Source organism: Epinephelus lanceolatus, chromosome 10 (genome assembly GCF_041903045.1).
Source record: "Epinephelus lanceolatus isolate andai-2023 chromosome 10, ASM4190304v1, whole genome shotgun sequence".
NCBI lineage: Eukaryota > Metazoa > Chordata > Actinopteri > Perciformes > Serranidae > Epinephelus > Epinephelus lanceolatus.
In genome coordinates, this window is record NC_135743.1 from 34,380,685 (window position 1) to 34,407,404 (window position 26,720).

Consider the following 26,720-nt stretch of genomic DNA (forward strand, 5'->3'; position numbering starts at 1 on the left):
AGGAGTCTCTTCAACTTGCCAAGAGTAATAGTCTGGCACATACTCCTTCCACAACCACAACATGCTGATAATGGTAATTGGTGAATTAATTAGCTTTAAAGCTGATGGTAGGTGGATACTGTTCCCTTTGGACAGAGCAGGGCTAGCTGTTGCCTAGTTTATGGTGTTTGTGCTAAGCTAACCTAAGCTAATCAGCTGCTAACAATAACTGTTGCAGGGAAAGTGAATAAACATGTTTCCCAAAATACTGAATTCTTAAACAAATGTACCTGCATCATTTTTGACCTTAGGTTAATATAATGAAAAGTACATTTCCATGATAGATATGATTGTACAGTGTTTGACACAACAGGCTCCAGGGTGTTCTGATCTAAATAGCAGGCAAAAAAATACACAAATGCCATCCACTATTTTAAACTGTTGGCACTGAGACAACACGAGACACAGAGACAGACCGATGGCTGGATGAAAGGAGCAACAGAGGAAAAAGAATGCAGAATGCGTCTTTGTCTTTAATGTCGGCCTGGGGATTTGAGAAATAATGTGTGCTGAGAGACGCTGGCTCTCAGGAGAGTGAGAGGGGGCCGGGGATTTATTAAGGCTTCAGCCATGAAGCTATGAAGCCCAGTAGGGACTGCGGTAACAGACAGCCTGTGTGTGTGTGTGTGTGTGTGTGTGTGTACACATCACATATATATGCACACAAGTTGGACAGCTGTGTTTGGACAGAGCACCCTTGTATGTGACCTTTTTTGTAGAGGTCCTCCCTGGCATTGTATGGACTACTAAAGACTCACTCCTCTTCTGCTTCTAGTCCCCCCCTCAGTGTTGGAAGTATGTATGACATCCACCTACTTCCTATTAGCTAGAGATTCAGATTTCACCAAGTCTCAGATGAAGCCAGATTGTGTTTCCTGAGGGAGCTTGGTCACTCGTTAACTCCCCCGTCCTACAGATTGGCCCAGACATAACACCAAAGTCTGAGTGATTCGCCACATGGGAAAGTGTCTCATGTCTCACACTCTTTTTCATACTATCAAACATTTATAATAGTGGCGCAAGCATTTTTTCCAATATATTTGACTGGTCTGGCAGTAAGCACCAAGAAACCCTGAAAACAACACTCCAGAAAACAATGAGTTCAGGTATTTTTCTTTCATTCTGCGACATGTATTATAGCGGCACATCATAAATCACAGCAAAATAAAGTGTTTTGAGGACAAAGGAGCTCTGTGCTTTTCTGCTAGCATTTTCCAGATAGCTTAAACAGCGCCATGGCAGGAAAGGTTAGCGTCTCCTCTGCAGGTGTTTGTCTAGCTGGTCGTTTTCTATTTCCAGATGTCTGTGAAGAGAAAATAATTGAAATTGAAACACCTGCCATTGTATTTTACTTACGTGTTATGCTTTTGAGTGATGAATGAGTGAATACAAAAATTGCACTGTTATGGAGCGTTTAAAGGCTTCTTGCAATAAGTGATGTAATGTGACTGTACAACGTATCCTCACACAATGGTTTGTATGATAGATAACGAAATAGCACCCCAGAAATAATGTTATATCCTTAACATAAAGTTACGTAGGTTAGGTTCAGGCGAGTAAAATTACGTAGGTTAGATTTAGGAAAAGAAACCTGGCTGGGTCTGAGGCAAAAATAGTTATGTAAGTTAGGTTTAAAAAAAGACACATGGTTGTAAAGAACCTGAAAATAACTCAAAGTTCACTTGGTTCACACAGTTCTAAACATCGGTCTCCTGGGGGAAAGTCCTGTGTTGTTTGACCCATCCACCACCTTGACCTGCCTTCTTACAGACTTTTGGTCTTTATACCACTAACTTCTTTACTACCATCAGTGCATTGGTCATGCGATTGCAGCCTTCCCGATTACATGGGTTAGACACAGATTACTGGCTCATGATTACGTGGGTTATCTAGGAATTGTGGTGAATTACTTTTCGTAGGTATACAGGTACAAAACAAAAGCCTGTTTCACATGTGAGAATTTGACTTAGCTCATTTTACTGGTCTGATGTGGACGGGGCTCAGTTGGAAGAAGGTGATGTAAGTTACTTCTAAGCATTAATCAAAACTGGGAAATATTTAATTCTGAATGTGATAATGGATGTCAATCAAATCTGATCAAGCCACACCCACAAAGTCCTGATGCAGCAGATTTTGCAAAGTTTTGAGAGTCTGATTGTTGTTTAGTAAATAATACTCGAGATTTTTGAGAAATATATAAGATTTGAAGCCAAGTTTTCTTGAACTTAATCCTGCAATAACTGATTTTTGACCATTTTGAGATTGTGTAAGCGAGCTGTAAACACAAAACCCAGTTACTTATTTACATATTAAGCAGATTTAGCAGTATTGCATGTTTTGGCTGCCTGATATATGCCCAAAGTCCAATATTGTCTCTCATTTTAGATCTGTTTTGCACCTTACCAACTCCAAAGACAAAACCTGTGTCTTCAGCTGCTAAAGGCTTGATTATGTTCACCAGCTAGTCGCTAGTTTGGTGCTGAGCTGATTGTATACAATGGGTTTTTGCAGCTGTCAAAAACAGCTGCCTGCTGTGGCTAAAAACACTACCTTATGCGTGTGGGGAGAGTGAACCAGAACCAGAACAACAAAGTTGCAGCCCAGGAAACTAAAACAATGAGCTGAAAGATGCTAAAACGTTCTGTAAAGCTGAGAGGACCTGCAGAGTCGGGTAATGACTCTCTGAGTTTGTTACTGAGGGCAGCCTCCTATACATACAAGTACTCATGTGATCCATTGTTACTACTGGTTATAACCAGTTGCCATGAAAAGACCCATACATTGGAGTGGAAGCCAGTGATCATGGTTTAGTGTGTTGTACTTTATGCCAACTTTCAGCCACTTCGGGTCGAGTCAAGTAGAATTTTATTTGTCCCCAGAGAGGCAATCATGCAGCTGTGAAAGCAGTAATGAGACAAGATCAAAAAAACACGCACAAGGCAATTAAATACAACGTATAATAAAAAGGTTTACAAAACAACAGAGTACGTAAGTAAAAAATAAATTAAAGCAATATTTACCAAGCATGGTTGGGTGGTCAAGTTGTTTTCTATTGGAGTTAAGCAGTGAGATGGTATTTGAAGCAGGAACCAGAAGTCAAGCTCTGAAATTCGTTGCAGGGGAGGTCAGACCTGTTGGTCATCAGTAAATAAATAAAGTATGTGAGTGTGCTGCTGTTCAAACTGCAGCTACAGAGTCGATCATTTTTACCATTCCCATCTCTTCCAGCTACCACATGCAGCCACATGTCGCAGCTACCGAAAGGCTGCATTACGCAACTTACGTTAGATTCATTGTCAAGAGACATACAACTGGACTTACATTTCTGCAGACACTTGGAGCCATCTGAGTAGCCATATCAGAAACATCAGTTTTCACCGCCACAGTTTTACACCCCTAAGTAGGTGTAGGCAGGATTGTTCTTGCCTGTTGTCTCATCGTAGTGACAGATGTGAGTGCTTTCCCACCAGGCCCGTTTTGGTCTCTGAAGTCACTGAACAGACACTGCTGTTGACAAAGCACTGGACAAAGAGACGGAAAGTGATCTCTCTGCCAAATCTCAACAGCAGGGATACACCGTCTCTTTCTTTTTTCATAGCAGCAATGAGAGGTGGAACAAAGTCACTGTTTTGGCAGTGAGGTTTACAATAAGTTCTGAACTTTGTTTTGAGTTCAAATTCACTTTGCACTTATCACCGAATGTGCTGCTATTTTATACTTTTAACAACAAAGGGATTTCAATAGTAACAAATAAATGAATATTACTATAAACACTTTGGATAAAAGCCTACAAGGGGCTAACAAAACTGAATAAATAAGTGATATAGACATAAATTACACTTTAAATACTCATTTGTGAGTGATAAATAGCTCTTAAAGTAGTTATACAATATGTTATTTCAATGGCCCAGGCAAGTTCAATCAATATTTTTTTTGTGATCAATTTTTTATTGGTTTTTCCATTTAGTTTAAAACAAACAAACAAACAAACAAACAGATGTGGCAAGCATCAATTGGACAATAATAGCAACAGCAACAAAGAAAATAGAATGGTAGTGTAGCATAACAAAAAATAGATAAATAAATAACAATGGCAAGACTACCAACCAAACATATCAACAATATTGAGTGTTGACAAATAAGAAAAATAAAAAAAAAAAAATAAAAAAAAAAATAATAATAATAATAATGAAAAATAGATAGACAACCCCCCTCCCGCCCCCCAAATCTCAAGGGGTCCACAGGCTTTGTCTCTATGAAGTACACTGATGAACATACAAACACGCATAGCAATTCAGAGCTTTTAAACAAGCCTCAACCAATACTGCCCTCAAAACCCAACGCCTATAGGGCCCTTGAAAGGGGGCTGGACCACTTAAATGGAGTCAATGTCATAAGAAACTCAATAATCTTTATCAAAAAGTAAATAAATACAAAATAAGTAAATAAAACCAGAAGAGAGGAAAAAAAAAGAGAGGAAAAAAAGGGAGAAATAAATGAGAAAATATATACTCGGAGTGCCATTCCCCCCCCACCCCCCCACCCCACATCCAACCCACCCACCCACAGGACCCAAAGTAGGAAAAGGAGATGGCTACAATAAAGAGTGGAGATGGCATCATCCCAACATGAAATGTTTCCAGGTTTGGGTAGGTGCAAGTTAGCTGCCCAACGTTCCATAATGGCTATATCTATGAAATCTAACAACCATTTATTTAAGGTTAACAAATGAGGGGGTTTCCATCTACATGCTATCAGCCTTTTAGCGGCACTGAGACCAGCCAGAAAAAGGCGTTTAAGTTTAGCAGGTAGGTTCAAACCAGAAGTGTCATTAAGTAATAAGATGGTAGACGAATAAGGAATCTGCTTAGACAATATTGTGGACAGCATACTACAAACACTCTTCCAGAAAACCACAACACCTGGGCACTCCCAAACCATATGGAAGAAGGTGCCTAAGCTCTTTTGCGAACACAGAGCGCAATTAGGAGAAGGCAAAGCTTTAAATTTGAACAAACTGCGTGGAGTGAAGTATGACCTGTGTATGAAATTGTAATGAATAATTCGGTGGTTGGGGTTTCTGGAAGAAAAGACAAGTTTTGCCAGATCAAGTGCCAGTCCAGATTATTGTCATCAGATGGAAGGTCCTGCTTCCAAACTCTGTCAAGAGAGAGTGGTTTGTTTGATGCCTGCATCAGAATGGCATAAACAGTAGAAACCAAACCCTTACTCCCAGTCAGACCCCTATGAAAAGGGTGTAAACCTAGTGTGCCATCCCAAGGCACCCCATAAGTGCGCATTGCCGTACGCAACTGAAGATAAAAGAAAAAGGAGGAACCAAGTAAGTTAAAGAGTTTCTGAATGTCTGAGAATGAGCGGAGACCTTCAGCCCCAAAAATATCAGATAATGTAAATACACTATTATTTGCCCAACTGGAAAAATATATAGGACGCCCTCCCAACTGGAGACGAGAGTTAAAGAATATGGGTGACTGGAGATACCAATTGGGAGACACTTTACGACATTTTTCAACAGCGCTCCAGGTGGAAATTAGCTCAGTGATGATAGACCCAAATTTCAGCTTAGATTGTTTAATAGAGATGTTGGAGTAAATAAGATCTTGTAATCGGTGGGGCTGAACAATACTTTCCTCAATAGGACACCAAGATACACAAGATGCTGTGTCAAACCAGGTGGAGAGAGGGCGCAACACAAAGGACCAATGATACAATTGAAAGTTTGGGAGTCCTAAACCACCAAATTTTTTTGGTCTTTGAAGGACAGATAATTTAATTCTGGGTCTTTTACCAGCCCAAATAAATTTAGAGAGTAGTGAGTGAATTTTCTTCCAATAACCTTTGGGAGGTGCCAGAGGAAGCATAGAACTAACAAAGTTTATTCGGGAGAGAGTATTCATTTTAATCATTGAAATGCAGGAATGAAAAGACAAAGATGAGGAGCTCCACTTTTGAAGACTCAGTTCAGTCAGGTTCAATCAATATTTGTGAACATGAGCTACTCTCTCTTAAAGCCAGAAACCAGAGAGCCTCAAACGTCAAATGTCTTAAGTACAGTATAAAGCCTGGAGCAGCTCCATAGACAATGAATGGGAGCCTGATTTTATGAACCCATTCATTGTCTATGGAGCAGTTTCAAAATGTATAACCTATGATGTCACAAATTTGAGCACTCTTGTTTTTGGAATTGGGAGAGTTGTTCATGTTTACTTATAGGAATAAATTGTATACATTTTGAATTGAGCACAGCTCCCATTGGCCAGTAAACTTTGGCACCTTAATCGCATTTATTTCCACTTTCCAGTGTTGTTACCCAGTGACAATAATCCTACTATTCAGCTGGCAAAGAGGTGCATTGTCAGATTTTGGCGTTCCATTCAGAGGGTAGTCAAGGAAAGACAACAAACGTTCAGGCAGAATAGGGACGCCGAACACAAATGGCCTCCAAAAGGAGCTTTGTTCTAAGCAAAGCACACACACACACAAGCACACACGCCCACACACACATTGTCAAAAACACCCCCCCTATCTTTATGGCTCAGGCCAAAGACCAAAGAGCTTTCTGCATTGGGAAGATGTTCCTTTCTTTTAGCAGTACCACAACCTCAGCTTTCGACTCTGTAGTTTATGGTCAGTGGATGCCCATAAATATGCATGTGTTCACAGCTCAGTCATTCTCAGATCTGTGTCAGGAGTTTCTGATCTTTCTGGCCTGTCATTTAAAAATAAAACAGATGTCTGATGGGCAACATTGTTTTCCACTCTGATTTGAAGTCTTTAAACCTAATCCTGTCTTTCCTGAGAATACTTGCAGCATGTCAGTCCAACTCTCAGCTACTGCAGACTACACTCCCAGATCCATCTCTTTGGACTCATGAGCTTTCTGCACAGGCAGCTTGGTTCTGAGTGAACTGGTTTGACCTCTCCAGTAGCAAGCTGCACCAAACCATACCAGAGGGCGCTGCACTGGCAGCAGGGCAACCCCACATCTATCCTTGCCTGTCGCCTGTCTCTGTCTCTGTCTCCTAAAGCTGAACACAATGAAAAGTTTATAGCTCCCTTCTTGGCCTCATTATTTCTCCTCTTCGCACAAGCTCTCAGTACTTTGGTATTGCTCTCAGCTTGATAGAAAACACATTTCTCTCTTCAGTGCTACTGCCCTGTTGGCAGTAAGTCAGCTGGGTTGTCAGTCTCTGTATTAGGAATCGGTGTCTTGCAGTGTGGCAGAGGGAAGGATAAACAGTGACCCAGCGATGGCACTCTCTCATCAGGACATTAAGTTTTATTGCAGCTGAGTTCAGATCGCTTCTCATCCCTTCTCATTTCTTTCCCCACTTCCGCTCAGCTTCATCCTCCTCCTGCTGAAAGTTTAAGCAGTTTAGCAGCCACTGTAACAAGTGGGAAACAGCTTTAGTGAGTTGTACAATAACAGTGCAAACGAGAATCCTTTTCCGTATGAGGTGGGGTTTAATGAAAAGACTGAAGAAGTAACAAAGAAAAACAACAGAAACACAAAGGCAAATAAAGGCAAAAAATAAGTGTGACAATGAAGGATTTCACCTCTGTCTGTTGTTCAGTTAACTGCAGGGCGGCAGGTGGGGGGTGGGGGTTCAGGGCAGCTCAGCCTGTTTGCTTGGCCTGTCCCCAATTTCCTCCGTCACTGAAACATGACCCTGGTGTTTCTGATACAGGTTTCAGACAACCTCACCCTTTCCTGCCATTGTTTCTAGCTTAATAAAAGTTATACTGCTAATCTATACTCTCAGACAGTCATGTCATTTAAAAGGCATTAGCGTAGTTATCCCAGCTATCTGCTGCTTTTGTAATTGTATTGCAAAGAGTTGTCTGCTCCATCTCTCACTGAGTGTTTTTTTTTTAATCGCACTTTTGATGCAATTCACCTTGTGCAAGAACTTTCCTTAAGTGATCATTTGATAAACCCCAACTCAAACAGCTATTGTCCAACTACTGTTTAGCAACATCAGGTCTGTCAAGATTTCACCTTGTGCTGAAAGGCTCTTCATGGAGCTGTAATAAGACAGATACCCAGTATATTTTTGTTTTGTTTTGGCTTTTTTTTTTGCATTTACAAAACCATAACCAAAAACAAAAAGTAAAAAATAGATTAGACAGTTTGTTTATCTGCAATTATTAGCATGCCCAGCTAACTAGCTTACTGCAATAGCCTAGGAACTACACCTAAAATATATTTAGCCATCCCTACTGTTCTTTCTATCCTAGTTTAGACTAACACGTCTTCCTAACTAGACGTGATGCAAACAAGTCTACATGAGATAGTTTCTGTTTTTCCCAATGAAGATGTCATAACCTGCTCCGTGCATCAGCAATGAGGTTAAGTGACATGTTGCTAGCTTGAAAAAACACTCGCCCTGGCTCTATTTTTGCAAAGCTTTGCACAAATCAAACCTATTTCCAGAGCAACAGCAAACTGTTTTTTAGGCTTAATCAGGGCTCGATAAGTTCCCTGAATCGTTGTACGATAACTGGAAAGTGTTTTTACGATGTATCTGCCAGAGGTCACTTGCTCACTGGGTGATAGGAAACGGTGTAAGGTTAGTAGCTCCAGCTGGATCTTTTATGGATTTACGGCAGTAAACATAGAGGCAGCTCTGCAAAACACACTATCTGAATTATTGTTACATTCGCTAACATGCTAATCAGTCCTACTAAGAGATTTTTTTCAACTCATAATGCTAAAATTAGCTTAGTTAGCTAGGTAGCTAGAGCTGATCAAATCTAGAGACAGTTAGAATTTCATTCTTTTTCCTTTTCTTTTTTTTTTCAGTAATAGCCACTGTAAAAGTCCCCATTAATATACAGTATTAGGATTTTTTTTTCATCATCTACAGTATCTACCCACTTTTCAGATACAATGTCATCCTGTGTTGTTAAAAAGATAGTATATGTGACCTACTACACACACTGGTTAATCATGCCAGACCACTTTGCATTTTTCCATTCACCCCATGTTAGTAGGACTATCACACAGTTTGTATACATGCGCCAAATAGGAACTAAGCAGGCGTAACTAATGTTTTTATAAACATACGGTAAACAAGCAAACTAACAGTAACCTAACAGCAGACATTTCCTGCTAGGCAGCAGAAACGACCACAGCATCGTAAAGTCGACAGCAAGGGCTGCTGCTTTCAGGAGGGATGGAAAGTTAAATACTTTTTTCACTGAAAGATAAAACAGTTGCATTTGTCTCATTTGTATGTGATTTTTTTTAATACCCCGTATGATGTGAGAAGCAGCTGGCCCCCAGGCATTTTCACATTATCTAATCTGGCCCCCATTCAAAAAAGTTTGGACACCCCTGCTGTACACCTTCGCCGGGTCCTATTCCTACAGCTACAAGCCTGTCTTTCATCTCAGAGAGGAGCAAACATCCAGTAAATTCCTGAACAAAAGTTCGATCTGTTAAAAGGCATGGGAACTTGGGATTCTTCTTTATCGCTCCTAAATCTAATTTACAGACTCATAATGCTGGCCGTATAGCTTATTTTTGTTGTATGATGTTTTTGTAGGAGCTTATAGGCACAGGCTTCTGTGCTGCTGTATTGGAGAGGTGGTCTGAGCAGCATCTTGTAAAATTCAACACAGCTGCTTTACTAGGAGACTGGGTGGGCTTCCTTTCCTTTAGATTAGGTGTTTTTGTGATTCTGTTCTTTTGTGGAGGTGTGCCCTCCCTCACTGAAACTCATTGTGAGGCGTTGTCATGAAGTTGGAGAAAACAGGTGTCAACTTGTCACACGTCTATTAAACCAAACAGTGTACAAAGCACTGTAGCTTTTATTGTCACTATATATATATACATGACCTCTAACAAATGAGAGTATCCCTCTCTATTTATTAAATAAATTTAATCTAACTGTGCATATTTAGAAATTCAGTTCATTGCTCTAACTTTGTGCAGTGAGACACCAGTATCACCTTTCTTCAGTTCTCTCTCTGTGCTGTGTATTACAGTGGGAGAGTGCCCCCCTCAGGACTAAAATTGTAGAGACTGCTCTCTCTGCGTGTGTTTGTGTGTGTTAGTGTGTGCAAGAGTTTATGAAATGACTCTTCACCTTTGAGGTTATCTTTAAACTCTGCAATCTCCTTTATTCATATTTTTCTGCCTGTTACAGTTCTCTGTTGGTTCCCTCAGATTAAATGCAGCTCCTCCGTTCACAGGTATGGAATGGACTGTCTGATTCAATTTGAGGACTTTGCAAATACTAATGCTTTCCGGATGCTGAGCAAGTACCGCAACAAGTACTGCACATTCAACGATGACATCCAAGGTAAGTCAACATCAAGGAGACACGCAAACAAACAAAATGACATCTTCTCCATCCATTTAACCCTGTATTCATTCCCCTTTTATATAACCACATGGTCAGTGTAAAATATGAATATTTGTGCATTTCTGGGATTTTAGTTAAAATAATGATAGAACAATTTACAGAGCATTAGTCTGTTGTATTGTTTTTATCAGGTTGATATAAATATATTTTATCAAGGACACACCTTATAGATTTGGTTTTATGGTTTTTATTGTTTTACATATTTGTTTTTTTATTTATTTTCATGCACATGATTTGCCATAAAGTAGGAAAACATGATTCATTCATATACTCTTGCAGGTCATTCATCTCTCATTTCACTTATTTTGTTTCCTCATTTAATCTCCTCTGTTGCTCTTAAATGTACAGCAGTAACATGATGTTTTACATAATATGAAGAAGATCAGTAAGAGTGTACTAAACTTGAAGTGTTGATGTTTCTCTATAATACTCCTTAGGTACTGCTGCAGTGGCAGTAGCTGGACTCCTGGCTGCGCTCCGTATCACCAAGAGCAAAATGTGCGACCATACTGTTGTGTTCCAAGGCGCAGGGGAGGTATGTGCATCACACTTAAAGATAAGATAATGGCAAATTGAATTTCCCAATATTTTCTTTGGTCAGAGAATCATCCCTGTGGTGTGGGGTTGTATGATGCTGATCAGCTGACCATGTAGTTACCCTGGTTTGAGCCCAGCCAAGGACCTTTGCGTCATCTCTGACCCTCCATCAGATACTCTGTACTATCTAATAAAGACTGTAACATGAAAATGATGTCATCATCATTATGGCAGTTGAAATGGGACCACAAGCAGCAAAAAAAACATGTTTCCAAGTGAAGTACAGCTTGTATACTTTTTATTTTTGAAATTAAAACACCTAAGTTTGACATGCAAAAATGTAATGAAAGTGTGGCATACGCCATTAAGTCAATGAACGGTCTCAATAAAGTCAGCTACACACAGCAATATCTATCTAAAGGTCGCTAATTGCAACCAGCTATCTGTAGCCATCTTAAGCTTCTTGTCATACCCGACAAGGTAGGACTGAAACAGCAAAACCCCAAAGTGTATTCATTATAGACTGTTTACAGAGATGGACAACACATCTCCATTTCATCCTACAGTACAAAAGAGAAGCCATAGCATCCCATATATGGCTTCTGCCATCTTGCACTGCTGACATCATTTGAAACCAGAGTCTGCACATAAGTGATTGGGAAGTGGAGCTGTGGCACCACGTACCCACCTATACACCCGATGGACCCAGTTGTGAGCAGCACCATTGATGGCAAGCACACCAAGTTACACAAGAGCTGTCAACTCACTAGAAAAATTAACACTTGAACATACATCAACATGGCAAGAACTACCTAAAATGACAGAAACCATCTCAGAAAAAATTTCTTTGACGGGTATGTTGAGTTTGGAGGGAGCAGGGTTTATGACTTATACTGCAGCCTGCCACCAGAGGGCAGTTGAGGTGTTTTGGCTTCACTTTTGGAGAGCTGTCAGGCTATCCATCTTTATATACAGTCACTGGAACTGACCTTAGCAAGGGGTTGTTTTGTTGCTTATAAAGTCCTCTTTTATTTGTATGGCAAAAATTCAGTATTGTTTTCTACAGAAGTTACATGGTCTCACTTTAAACAAGACACTATTTGATTTAATGATTTCCTCTGCTTGTAGTATTATTATGTATTTCTCTTTCCAATTAGTGAAATGTAAAGAAAACGTTGCGATTTCAGATCATATTCTCTTTTAATGAGTTGGGTGAGATTTGGCCTGTGATCGGCATGGTATGGAGATGTCATGCTGCAGCTCTTCTCTCATTCCTCTTATATTTAATTATTTTCCCTTCTGTCTTGCTCCCAGGCAGCGATGGGGATTGCTGAGCTGATCACCATGGCCATGGAGAAGGAGGGACTCCCTAAAGAAGAGTGTATGAGAAAAATCTGGATGGTTGATTCCAAGGGTCTCATTGTCAAGGTGTTGTGATAAAATATTGCTCATGTACATGGTGTAAATACATTAATCGAATATAATCTGGCCACTATGGCTGACCAGAATGAACCAGAATGGTCCTGTAGGAGGTTAGGAAAATAAAGTGAAAATCACTAATAAATGTTATCACAGGACTATCTAAGGGGGATTTTCCTAAGCAGTTTGATGTCAAAGTTAAAAGTACTTCCACAATCAGGAAAAAACATTTCCCAAGGTTTGTTAATTCATACAACAGAGGTCCTTCCCTGGAATCACTGCAAAAAGCCAACATTAACATCAGTTACACATCTGTGTTATCCACCATATCCATGATATTCATCCCACATTGCCTGTGTTATCTGTCCGCAACCTCTCACTTTCTCACTGCTCCTTTCACTCCAACAGCAACATTCTGTCTTCCCTGTCCCCCAATCCCACCTCTCCTCTAAATATTCATCTCTTTTCACCTTTTTCTCTCATTTCCAAGTGGTGATCCTCCAGCTCCGAGGAACACTTGCAAGAAATCCCTCATTCCTTAAGCAGGAAAAATATAGCAATGACAGTGACTCCTAGTATTTAACTATTCTTTTGAGTCTCTGGTGTTTCCATAAATTGTTTCATGTCTTTGATGTCTTCCTCCTCAACTGTCCTCTCTGTCCTTAGGGTCGAGACCACCTGACTCATGAGAAGGAGAGGTTTGCTCATGAGCACCCGCAGATGAGGAAACTGGAGGATGTGATTCGGGAACTGAAACCCACAGCTATCATTGGTAAATCAAGAAGCATTTGATGTCAGCCATCGTGACACTACACGTTGAATAGATTGTCAGACTACATGGTGTTAGATGAAGTGATGGATTAGATGCAAGGGTTCACTGAAACAATGGACTGATTTGTAGACTTGAGTGATAACTTAAGGTCTTGTGGAGAATACTAAGGATTGGCCACAAACTTTCTGTGCTGTGTTTAAAGTTGAAAGACTTGAAAAGGTTTGGAAAGCTCCCACAGGAGCAGACTGAAATGGGATATATGGCACATTAATGGCTTTCTGTCTCAGGTGTGGCGGCGGTTGCTGGAGCCTTCACCGAGCAGATCATCAAAGACATGGCTTCCTTCAATGAACGCCCAATCATCTTTGCCCTCAGCAACCCGACCAGCAAAGCAGAATGCACTGCTGAGCAGTGTTACACACTCACAGAGGTACTCACTCTTATTTCTGAATTATTTCATGTGTCATCTCTAATGAATGGGTGAATAGAACTATATAACAGTGATAATAATGTTATAATAATAAAAAAACGTTACCTCATTGTGCTGCAGGGGCGGGGTATCTTTGCCAGTGGCAGCCCATTTGACCCCGTCACCTTCTCTGATGGGAGGACGTTCTACCCTGGTCAAGGGAACAACGCCTACATCTTCCCCGGTGTGGGCCTGGGTGTCACCGCTTGTGCCGTCCGACACATAACTGAGGAAATTTTCCTTACTGCAGCAGAGGTGAAGTGAAGTGACATGAGTTTATATATATATATATATGTATATGTATATATATATATATATATATATATATATATATTTATATTGTGTTCTCAATTCTGAAGTCTCAGGAAGGCCATATCTTTAAAATGTAATGACTGCCTGAAGCCTTTCATGGTGCACTACTGACAGTGATGGGGAAGTTCTCAGATTTTTTAAAATAGAGTGTTAAAAACAAGAAGACAGGCAACAGAGGCTCAAAAACAATGACCGAAATTCACATTGCAAGTATTATGACCTGATAATGAAACAATGGAAGTGGGCCTGTGTATGTAGTGGGTGACTTGTGTGACTGAGGAGTGAATGAGATGCAGGTGAGGAGGTGGGCAGTGAAGTAAGGCAACTGCAGAGCAGGTGAGGGAAGAAGAAATAGGTGTATGTACATATGTATATATGTGTAATTGAACAAATTTTTTTAACTTATGTTTATAAAGGAAACAGACACCCAAGAACTTTTAAACACCTGAGCACTAATGCCACTGTGAAATACTGTATGTTATCCCCATGCAGTATTTTAACATCCATATTCCTTTTATTCTTGTTGATTATCAGTCAGAGTCAAAATGTGACTATGAACAGTTCACACCACCAATCTGTCTTTTTCTGTGTGTTTCATAAACTTCACTGAGAGTAATCTGATTCATTCAACACAAGTAAGCATGTTTAGAGGATTTTCTTCTCTGTCCTAACATGAACTGTGTTTCATGTTTAACAGGCTCTTGCTCACTTGGTGACAGAGAAGGACCTGGCAGAGGGAAGGTTGTACCCACCTCTCAGCTCCATCAGGGACGTCTCTCTCAAACTGGCCCTCAAGGTGACAGCTCATTGTGCACACAATAATGAGCAGATATACCTTATCATGTCTCTGAGTCCAGTTGTATGGGAACTTGTGAAACTGCAAAATCTAAATTTCCCCAATCCTGTGCATTACAGATCATGGAGTACGCCTATGAACACAACATGGCGACACTTCGCCCCGAGCCGTCCGACAAAGAAGCATATTTGCACTCACTCACCTATAGCACTGATTATGATGAGTTTGCTGTGGACTCGTACCGCTGGCCAGAGGACAGTATGACTGTGCAGTCATGCAAACTTTAATGCACTGGACAATGCACAAGACAGATTGAGCCCTGGAGGAGCGTGGTAACTACTGACAGGCAATATTATCACAAGGCGTGATGTTGGGATATAAAAGAGGTGGTGTGTAGAATTTTCTCATTGATATATATAACTGTGAAATTAATGGTGATGACACATGTAGAGTTATTGGATTGTATGTGTTTGATGTCTCCCTCTCCAGTAGTGAAAAGCAGTTTATGAACTAATTTATTAATCAGTGAAAGGAAGTAAACTGATAAAACGTGAAACAGAAAGCAGTTTGCAGGAATATTGCACTAATGGTTGTTACCATATTACATTTTCCGATAATATATTTTTGGACGGGGTACTTTTAGTTGCACTGTAATAGGCAGTTACTTTATGACTGTGTCAGCTGTGATCCAACAACTCTTTGTCTAATAAAATGGTTTTGGTGAATGTTTTCCACGTGTGGTTATTACATCTGTACTGAAGAAAGCACAAAGTGTTAGACTTTCACATTAAAAGCACACCAAGAAAGGTTAGAATTTTTTAGTAGCCTTGATGGAGTTTCTTGCAGAAGTATTGTGACCAAAAGTTTCTTCAGTGACACACTTTGGTATCTGTCTGTAACCTCTATCAACAGTGCAAGACAGAATGTACAGACTGTTTAATTAATCTTCAAGTGTCACCAACTGCCTTGATAAATATCATACAGTATCTCTTGTTAGCTTTACTGTGAGTAGCCAACTTGATAATGCCTCAGGGATGATGTTTTTCTGTAGGCCGATGCGGAGGTTCACATTGCACTGGTTTCCTCGTCAAAAAGCCTACGAGATTTTTCCATTGGATTCTTGATTATTACCAAAAATAAGCTCTGTGGCAAACAAACATTTATGATACATTTTGTTCCGCAAGATAATCTTCACAAATGAACACCACTTTCATGATTACTGAAGCCTAAAAACAACTGGCAGAAGTAAAAAGCTAACGTTAGGCTAACAAACTACGCAGTGGTCAAATGACCTAATGTCAACACCATAACAAGACTATAAGGACAGGTATGGTGCAGCTTGGTGTGATGGGTCCTGTAGTCTCATTTAGCCACTTGTTAGCAACCACCTTTTAAAGACAGAGAAGCTTCAAAGTTCACAAGTGGTGTATTTACAGGCATATTTTATGTCGTAAAAATAAAACGTGAAAGTCTCTTAAGCTTAACCACAGACCTTATTTCAGGCATCTAACTGAAAACCCATTCAAAAAAGCCATCGACTTCGAGATGAGGGTATCGGGAGTGCAAAAATGCTAACTCATTTCTAGGTTTAAGGACTCATTCCAGGGGCACTAGGTGTGGTTCTGTAATGAATCTATGTGCCCTGGCTGCCTTCAGAGGCCAACGTCTGTCACTGGAATACAATCAGCAGCTAATTTTATTATGGATTCAATATTAACTCTATGTACAAAGTGTGTTCTTTTAATTAATTTTTATTATTCGCTTTTAACAACTAACTAACCCTATGATACTTGATCAGTATAGTAGAACAGCAGTCTGACATTTTTATTCTAGTGCAATTATAAAAGCAAAAAAATGGATAAGGTCTTATGTCCGCATAGAGTTTTTCTTAAGCAGAAAAGACATATCTTGACATCATCGTTAGCTAGGTAGCTGATTCAACACTACATACAACAATTTTGAGTGAACGTCACTGTTACATCACAGCAGTTGCACCTGCATACTGGTGGCAGAAAAACAGTGCACACTGGAGAGAAATGGTTGAGATACCCAGAATAAAAAATTGTCCTCTTGTGCTGCAGGATGTCAGAACAGGAATATAAAAAAAGATCATTTTTATAGAAAACCATCACTGAGGACGCTGTTTGAAGCTAAAGAAAGACCTTTATGGTTGCTAGAATTTGATGTAAACAAAAAATCTACATAATATTCACACATGCATTTCAAAGAGCCCTAAAGTTACAGCATGAAATAATATTTAGGTCTATATTTACATACACCTAGTGGCAGCAGTATTTATATTGTTCCTTTACATCAGCTATGTTTCCATCCAAAAGTGATTCGAATCATTGGGAAATGTCCATTAAAAGAAATACGAATCCTGTGTGTTTCCATTAAATGTACGGACTTTGGTGAAAAGTACGAACTCGCACGAGTTTTCCGTAGAACCGGAAACAAAACAAGTCTCGCATTCTTCTTCTTCTATGTTTTCTGGCGGTATATGTAAATGCATTAGCGCCTTCCCGACCCGGAGTGTGGTTATCACCATGGAGAGAGGCGTGCTACGTCAGACTTAATTTGAACATAACTGTTACCATCCCCCGTTTTGCGAATCAACATTTTTTCAAATCAACCAAAACCTGGCTAAAGCGAGCGTATTTTAATTTGTGCGAATCAGGGGATTTTAATTCGAATTTTGGCGTTTCCATCATAATTTTCCATTGCGATACTTCTAGATGCGCATCTAAACAGGCTGATGGAAACATGGCTATTCTTAGTCTGGTGACCTGTCCAGAGTGTACCCAATGTCAGCTGAGATTGGCTCCAGCCCTCAACAACCCCTAACAGGATAAGGGGTTACAGAAAATCAATGAATGAATTGATAAAATGCATTAAACAATAAAAATAAGTTAATACTAACCGAGCCATTAAGTGCAGTCTGCCGTCAGTATATAGTTGTTTGACTTGTTTATGTCTTACATGACGCTTTTAGGGCCTACGTCACAATGATGTCAGTTTGGGTTAGGGGGAGGCAAAACACGACTCACCACCACAGGGCTGTAGGCAGTGACGGACTGGACATCTGGCATTTGGAAAAATGCCAGAACGGCCGCATGGTCCTGTGGCCACCGGCAGGCAAATAAATAAATAAATAAATAAATAAATCTTATCTTGGCACCCTAAAACATTTTTATCGGCCACAATATAGCTACATATAAGTAGTAGCCTAAATACAATTTTAAATAAATATGAGTGAAATGGGGCTACCGGTAATATAAAGTGTTTTTGGTCATCAAGCATTTTCTCGCGATCATTGAGTGATGACATTTGACATCCGACAAGTGACAAATGAATGATGGGTAATGCACTCAACATCAACGACAACATCACAACAAGAAAAGAAAATGGATCGAGGCACGAAAAGACGGGTGGATAAGAGTGGAGCGGAGAAAAAGAGAGAGAATAAAAGGAAAGCTATGCTCACAGAGAGTGAAAAGTATGCGAAAATATCAGATTTATTTACAAAAAAGTGTTTACCCGGTGAAGACAGACCGAGCACCTCTGCAGCAAGTGCAGCTAGCAGTACGGCCTCTGCCTCAGGGAAGAGCAAACTCCTTCGCAGCCTGCTAACTACTTAAAGGAAAGATAATAATAATAATAATAATAATAATAATGATAATGATAATAATAATAATGATAATAATGATAATGATAATAATAATAATAACTAATAATTTGTATAGCACCTTTCAAAACGGAGTTACAACGTGCTTAACAATAAAAACAATTACACAATAAAAACAATTAGTACATAAAACAATAAAACATCAAATAATTTAAAAACAGTTACAATAATTAATTACCATCAATTAAGAAAAGACCATACGATAAATGTGAGTCTTAAGAAGAGATTTAAAAGAAGACACTGAGAGACACATATTTATTTTTATACTCTAGCTGTGCAGTGCTCTTGTCATGTTTTGGTGAAGCTATTGTAATATGCATTGTGGTTGGTGTAAGATTTATGTTTCTGTTGTTATAATTTGGTTGTGCTGTATTCTGTCCAAGAGGGGGCGCCTATGGTTAATGGTAGAAGTAGGCTAAGCCTTTAGGATGAAGTTGTGTGGTGTTTGATTTCAGATTTTCGTGTTTTGGTAGACAAAGAGCTAGTATTATTAACTGAGGTTATTAGTCCGGCCTTTGAACGTGCCTGAATTTATGGGGGTTCTGCTGCTGCCTTATTATCTTGTGTGCTGTGCATTGTTGTCTACTGTACCAGTGCGATTGTAGTGAGTTGATTGTGTGGTGTGTGTTCTGAATTTCTGCATTCTCATCATATGGTTAGCTTTCCACATGCTCCCATGCAAGCCACAAATCAATTTTATCATTCATAATGACTGTGTCTGTATATCTCCTCTTCTATTGTGCATCAAGGCAGTGAGTGAGTGTGTGAGTTTCTATGGTAGTTGTGGAACAGTCTGTGTCTCTGTGGCGCTCTGAAACGTTCCGCCAATGGTAGTGTTTTTTATGTTAGTATGTGTAAAATCATCAGTCATAGTACCTAATAATATGGGGGAGGGGGGATATGAGACACCACGCCTGTTCTTTCACAAATAAGGAACTGATAATCTAAAATGATGTAAAAATGCATATTTTTTTGTAAAATAATATGAAAATTTTTCACCCCTGGCTGGCCGATGCGCCACCATGGGGCCTCTGTGTCAAAAATGCCAGGGCCTCTTTTTGGTCGGGAACTGCCCATTAGTTCGACAGCCCATTGGTTCAACATCCCATTGTTCCGACCATATTAAACTCATTGTTCCGAAGTCCGTTCCGAAATCATCATGATACCCTGTGGTTAAGGTCTGGTTAGGTTTAGGCACAAAAACCACTTGGTTAGGGTCAGGAAAAGATCATGGTGTGGGTTAAAATGAAAAAGAAAGTCTGCTCCGCCTCAAGCCGGTCGCGGTGCACCATATGCCCGCCATGAGCCGTTCAGCACCGCGGACAGTCGGACTAATGGGATGTCGAACCAATGGGCTGTCGAACCAATGACATGGACCCTTTTTGGTCCCAGTCCGTCACTGGCTGTAGGCTACATATGAGTCTTTAAATGGCTCAAAACTTTAATTCTATCGCATACCAGCCGCCACTGTCTGTCAACAAAAATGGAGACAACTATGGTTAAATGCAATAAAATGAAAGGATTGGACAGAGGCAATCATCAAATATGCTTACATGTGCAGCGCAAACTCCATATCAGGTTAGGGAAAAAGTATTTTCTGTTGTAGAGATGAATAATGTTATGTTAAAGGTTATCATGTCCACCTAATTAGATATTAGTGAGGTATATTAAGAGGAATATTGGATTTCTCCGCGTCACTAACTTTTTAGCGCATTAGCTAACGTTAGCTTTGACAGCAAAAACAAACTGGAAGAAACCGCTGAAGTGTGGTCCTCCTTTGTAAGATTGGCACATTAATCAACCACAAAGCCGGTCAACCAACCTTCAGCGATCCTGTCAAATCATCCATCCACTGAGTGAGAGCATACAGGTTGGCCATTCTGGTCCCGTGTTAACTTAACAATCGCTATCAAGGAGAGTGTGAACTGACATGGTGCATTCGTGATTCAGTCAGACAGTCTACATTAAAATGAGAGCCCTGTTGCTTAAAGAAACAGAGCGTTACATTTCTATGACGTTAATTTAATCAAACATTCACTCTGCTGGGTGCTCTGCTACTCCATCTCCCCAGACAGAGTGCTGAGAGTGTGCTCTGTCACTCCTGTCTGTATAACTGTACAGTATATTCTGACAATGCCCCAAATTTACAAACTGTCCAGTTTGTGTCAGAGTGCACTCCAGCACTCGGGATGAGTATTTTTCTGAATGCACCACTTGTCCACTCGTGGAGCCTCCCAATAGTTCCTGGAAGTCGGCAGCGGACATATTCAGCACAGCGGAGTTGACGCAGAAAAGACCGTTTGTGATACACTTTAGAAGGGTAAGATGTGTAAAAAAAAGTCAGGCTGCATATGGAAAGTAAACCGATAGGCTAACTGATTAGGCTGCCATACTGGATAAAGTTAGCAGCACATAACGTTCCATAAGCAGCCAACTGATTTTACATTTCTTTCTCTGAAACCATTTTATCCAACTTTCGGGAATTAGTGAAAAAAGAGTTTTGTGGGTCTGTGGATGTATATTAGCCTAGTTAAATGTAACATTGGTGCATGTGATAGAGTATGGGGTGCCGTTTGTAAAGTGGCTCACAATGAAAATAACATCAACATTTTGCCACATTTAGCTTCAAACAATGTTTAAAAAAGGGTTGTGAATTCTTCAACGTCACCTTTTACGGGAACTGCCCATTGGTTCGACATCCCATTGTTCCGACCATATTAAACTCATTGTTCCGAAGTCCGTTCCAAAATCATCATGATGCCCTGCGGTTAAGGTCTGGTTAGGTTTAGGCACAAAAACCACTTGATTAGGGTCAGGAAAAGATCATGGTGTGGGTTAAAATGAAAAAGAAAGTGACAAACACATAAGCTGTGAGCCTGCTTCGCCTCAAGCTGCTCGAGGCGCACCATACGCCCGCCGTGAGCCGTTCACCACCGCGGACAGTCAGACTAATAACTTAGAAATATATTAAATAGTTAAATCTAAATATTAAATGTGGCACCTAAATGTTAAATGTTAAATCTAAGTGCTAAATCTAAATGTTAAATCTAAATTCTAAATCTAAATGTTAAATCTAAATGCTAAATCTAAATCTAAATGTTAAATGTTAAATCTAAATGTTCTGGGTGAAACTAAATATTTAGCTAATATGCAAATTCACACTGCCAGTCACCGGAAGTACCAAAATAAAAGCTTGAGATGGTCAGACTGTGTTTATAGTATCAAATAACGAATTAAAACCAACTTATCTGGGGAAATGAACACTTGAACATACATTAGCATGATAATAACTACCTAAAATGACAAAAAACATGTTTGGAGAAATTTTATTTGACGTGTACTTTGAGTTGTTAGTGTCCCTTCGGAGGGAATCACCTTGTTGTTTACAAATACTTCCGGGTAGAAAACCAGCAGAGTTTAGCTACGTATATATATGAATATCTCACATTTTTCACATCACCGTTTAGACTAATCTGATGTTTGTAAAGTCTATAAACACAATGATTAAATGGTTATCGTAGGTTAGCGGTGTCTGTAATGACTCATTAACTCTAAACGGTCTATGAAAAAAATATTTTTTTCCAGCGAATGTCTTCGTTACAACATGATTGAGCTAACTGGAGTAGTTTCATGTCATATCTGACAACGGGAGGCTTTTAACAGATGACATCCTGATGTTAGCTTTGCTGCTGCTGTTAGCTGTCCCTGTCAGCTGCAGCCACTCATTGCTTTCTAGACATCGTGATTTCCCAAAACTGAATAAATACCACACATAGCAACACAAAACTGCTTTGCTAGCTCAATCATGTTGTAACTAAGACATCCGCTGGAAAAGAGTTAATGAGTCATTACAGACACCGCTAACGGGGCTAACAGCTAGCAGTTAGCCCCGCTAATCTACGATAACCATTCAGTCATTGTGTTTATAGACTTTACCAACATCAGATTAGTCTAAATGGTGATATAGTGATGTGAAAAATGTGAGATATTCATATATATATGTAGCTAAACTCTGCTGGTTTTCTACCCGGAAGTATTTGTTAACAACAAGGCGATTCCCTCCGAAGAGACACTAACAACTCAAAGTACACGGCAAATAAAATTTCTCCAAACATGTTTTTTGTTACCTTAGGTAGTTATTATCACGCTAATGTATGTTCAAGTGTTCATTACCCCTGATAAGTTGGTTTTAATTCTTTATTTGATTCTATAAACACAGTCTGACCATCTCGAGCTTGTTTTATGTTGGTACTTCCGGTGACCGGCAATGTGAATTTGCATATTAGCTAAATATTTAGTTTCACCCAGAACATTTAGATTTAACATTTAACATTTAGATTTAGATTTAAGATTTAGATTTAGCATTTAGATTTAGATTTAATAGTTAGATTTAACATTTAGATTTAGATTTATCATTTAGATTTAACATTTAGATTTAGATTTAATATTTAGATTTAGATTTAATATTTAGATTTAACATTTAGGTGCCACATTTAATATTTAGATTTAACTATTTAATATATTTCTAAGATAACAAATTTGCTGTAAATGTGGTAAAAGGTGATGTTAAAAAATTCACAACACTTAAGAACGACTATACTCTTTTTGACCTAGGGACCCAAAATGGTCCCTCTCATAAAAGTGTAATAAAAATGCAATAAAGATTTTTTTTTTTCACTTTCACTGCATCAGATCTTTTCAACAACTTCAGACCTAACCATAGATATTAAGTTTTTAATTATTATTTTTTTATATTTTATATGTTCTTATGCCCTTTTTGTCATTAGAACCCCAATTTTTTCAATGTGAAAAACACAAAATATGCAATATTTTCCAAAAATGAGGTGTAAAGTGGATTATTTGGGATGAGGTTATTACAGTCTTGATTAGGTCAACAATTGATAACAACACTGATTTTGATGCATTTTTATTTTTGGTGCAATGAGAGTTTTTAAAGAGAACATCCATCTTTTGACTTAAGGACCCAAAATGCTCCCTCTCATAAAAGTGGAATAAAAATGCAATATTTTTTTTTTTCACTTTCACTGCATCAAATCTTTTCAATAACTTCAGACCTAACCATACATATTAAGTTTTTAATTACTTTTTATTATTTTGTATGTTTTTATGCCCTTTTTGTCAACGTGAAAAACACAAAATATGCAATATTTTCCAAAAATGAGGTGCAAAGTGGATTATTTGGGATGAGGTTATTACAGTCTTGACTAAGTCAATAATTGATAACAACATTGATTTTGATGCATTAATATTTTTGGAGCAATGAGAGTTTATTCGAAAAACGTACACTTTAGTATTAATGGAAAAACCCAGCCACCAAAATGTTGAGGCAGGACTGCAACCTTTATTGCTCAAAAACTAACAGCTGACACTTTATACAAAGGCATTTACATTTTCTGATGCCTTTTTAATAAAGTGGCTCTCATAACAAGAATCAAAGCACAAACATTACGGAAACGCATTCCAAATCAAATACTGAAGTGCATACAACACGCACAAACCATAAGATAAATGCACTTCTAAACAACAAACAATCAAATATCATAACGACAAATGTGCAGCAAGATGCTCTACAGAGCATTGTGAGGTGCATTTTACACCCAGGTGCTCCACATTTAGAGCACTGCCATTTCACCCTTTTGCGCTGTGGGCACACTCTGCACTGATGACGCTTTTTGGAGGGCCCTGGCTGTGGCTCCTCCTGCTCCTCCTCCTCCTTCTTCTGATCACTGACCTGGGCCCGGGCTTGCAGGATCAGGCTGACTGAAGATGGTGCTCTTGGCAAACGGCTCCTGTTTGCCATGGCTGGGGCGATAAGGGCTCTACCAACCTGCTCCAGGAACAGATGCCGCCTGAAGGACTTGGCACTGTTCCAGGTGGGGCTGACAGAGGTAAACAAGACATATGCGTTGTAACATGATATGTCTATCATATCCACCTGCGCGTTTGCCGACGCCAGAAGTAGGTGCCACAAGCCTGCAAAAGAAAAAGAAATGATGGGATGACATGAATACATTTATACACATCCTTCTTATTATTTTTGATAAATACAAAAATACAATAAAATTAAGTAAATGGTCTATGGCTATATCAGACAATCATACATAATGAGTAACAGTAAATTAACTGGCAAATAATTGATGTGTAAGTATGCTCACCTGGTCTAGGTGGTCCACGGCCCTTTTGCATGCGTTGTAATCCAGGATGACCTGGGGTTTTCGTTTTCCAGATTCCTGGACCTGACAAGGACATTTTTGCCTTTCTTTGGGACATAAGACACAGCCATCCTGTTGCTGGTGAACGCAAACACAGAGGAAAGCATCTCTGTGTTTGATGTCGAGCAGCTGCCGGGGGAGCTCTGGTTCATTGGACCTAACTGTCCCCACCCAGGGCCATCCTCCTCCTCTGTAACTCCTCAGCAAGAGGAAAAGATGAAAAAAAATTGTCTGTGGTGACAGTGTGGCCCTCAAGCTCATCTGTGAGGTCAAGTACCACCCGCATCCCTTGGTTGAGCTCCACGCATACGAGGTCTGCACATCACAGAGAGCCCAAATTTTCAACCCCATACGTCGCAGGCTTGGAAGAGCAAGAGCCTCCTCAAGTTTAAAACTTCTCCTCATGGCTGTCTGCTAGAAAAATGACCAGCCAGACAAGGCTGCAAACTATTCTCACAGACTTCAAACATGCACCTGTGTAAGCATGCTACCACTCCAATAGGAGAGAGGAGGCTCTCTTTTGATCAAGAATAAACATCAACAGAGCCCCTAGTACCTTAGATCAGTGGTTCTCAAACTTTTTTCAGTGATGTACCCCCTTTGAAATATTTTTTCAGCCAAGTACCCCGTGACCAGCGCAAAACATTTTTTGTAGAAAAGAAAGAGGTACAGTGTTGTCCCATCAGTGTCTGATTTATTAAAGTTAAGCAAACTTGTACCAATGTACCTGACAAATACTTTTAAATTGCAAACATTGCAAACACTGCATGTAGAAACAAAAAAGAAACAAACAGAAAACAGTGACCAATAGGAAGGCATAAAACCAGTCAAAACTCAAATATGCAAAACCCTGCTAATTTATATTGGTCTCTCTTGTAATGGTAGGAAATAAAAAATATATATAAATAACTGAAAATGTGTTCACAAAAAGACAAATAATTAACTTAATTATAATAAAGATTTGTTCACAAAAAATAAATCATTAGTTTAATTATAAATAAATAATATTTTGTTTACCAAAGGAAATTGATAACTTAATAATAAATAAAGATTTGCTCACAAAAAAAAAATCATCAACTTAAAGTGCCTTCTTTTGGGATCAAAAAATGAAAATTACAAGTTTTCATCACTTTGAATTGCATTGTTGCATTGAACTGAGTCTTTTGCACTTACAGTACATTTTAGTGAGAAACATGGGCTTGTACCTCACTGAGGATCTTTGACATTCTTGGTGGCAGGGAGGCAACTGCTGTGATCAAGCTCTTCTCCAGGCACAGTCTGTTTCTTTGCTTTGTTTTGATCAGCGTCATTGCAGAGAAGGAGACCTCACATAAATATGTGGAGACAAAGGGTAGCAGCTGCTCCAAAGCTTTCTGTCCCAGCTCAGGGTGCTCCTGCTTCACACACACCCAAAACTGCGTGAGAGTGGATGTGCCAAACTTCATCTGCAGGCCATGGTCAGATGCCACTTCCATCAGTTTTTCCTGATGAGTGACAGGGAGCTTGTTTCTGTTTGCTTCAGATAAGAGAACTGGGTTTCTCACCCAATCCAGCTGTGCAGATTTCTCCTCCATGTCAGGAAAGTAGGAATGAAAACCATTTATCAAGTTAGCCAAATGTCCCACTATGACTAACTTCACCGGAGCTGTCTCCACATCCTCAATGGAGAGAAAAGCATCCACCTGAGGAAAGCAGGTGAAATCCTCCTGAGCACATGCCCTTTTCCACAGCTCTGCTTTCTTCAGGAAACCACCCAGCTTGTCATACAGGTTCAGGATGCTGGTGTCCTTGCCCTGCAGAGACACATTCAGTTTGCTGAATATATCTGCCAGATAGCATGGTTTTGCAAGCCGGTCCGTGTCCTCAAACAAGGTGGCATGGGGAGATCCGTGCTCTGTCAGAAAGGTGTGCACTTCAGATCGTAATTCCAACAGCCTGTTGAGTATTCTCCCTCTCGAGAGCCAGCGCACTTCTGTATGCAGGAGCAGTTGTGTGTGTTCAGCTCCCATATTTTCACAGAGGCGGCGGAACAAACGTGCATTAAGTGGCCTTGACTTGATGAAGTTT

The 26,720-nt window shown here is 39.6% G+C and overlaps 1 protein-coding gene across 1 annotated transcript in view; it reads left to right on the forward strand.

Moving 5' to 3' along the window:
- The window catches only part of me1 (malic enzyme 1, NADP(+)-dependent, cytosolic), a 109,976-nt gene extending 94,512 nt beyond the window's left edge, over positions 1–15,464 (forward strand). Inside the window, exons 7-14 of the mRNA XM_033641716.2 lie at positions 10,258–10,367; positions 10,868–10,965; positions 12,282–12,395; positions 13,053–13,158; positions 13,446–13,588; positions 13,709–13,882; positions 14,637–14,735; positions 14,855–15,464. Coding sequence (XP_033497607.1) covers positions 10,258–10,367; positions 10,868–10,965; positions 12,282–12,395; positions 13,053–13,158; positions 13,446–13,588; positions 13,709–13,882; positions 14,637–14,735; positions 14,855–15,022 — 1,012 coding nt within the window. The 3' untranslated portion in view covers positions 15,023–15,464. The remainder of the gene's footprint in view (positions 1–10,257; positions 10,368–10,867; positions 10,966–12,281; positions 12,396–13,052; positions 13,159–13,445; positions 13,589–13,708; positions 13,883–14,636; positions 14,736–14,854) is intronic.
- Positions 15,465–26,720: the final 11,256 nt, after the last annotated feature.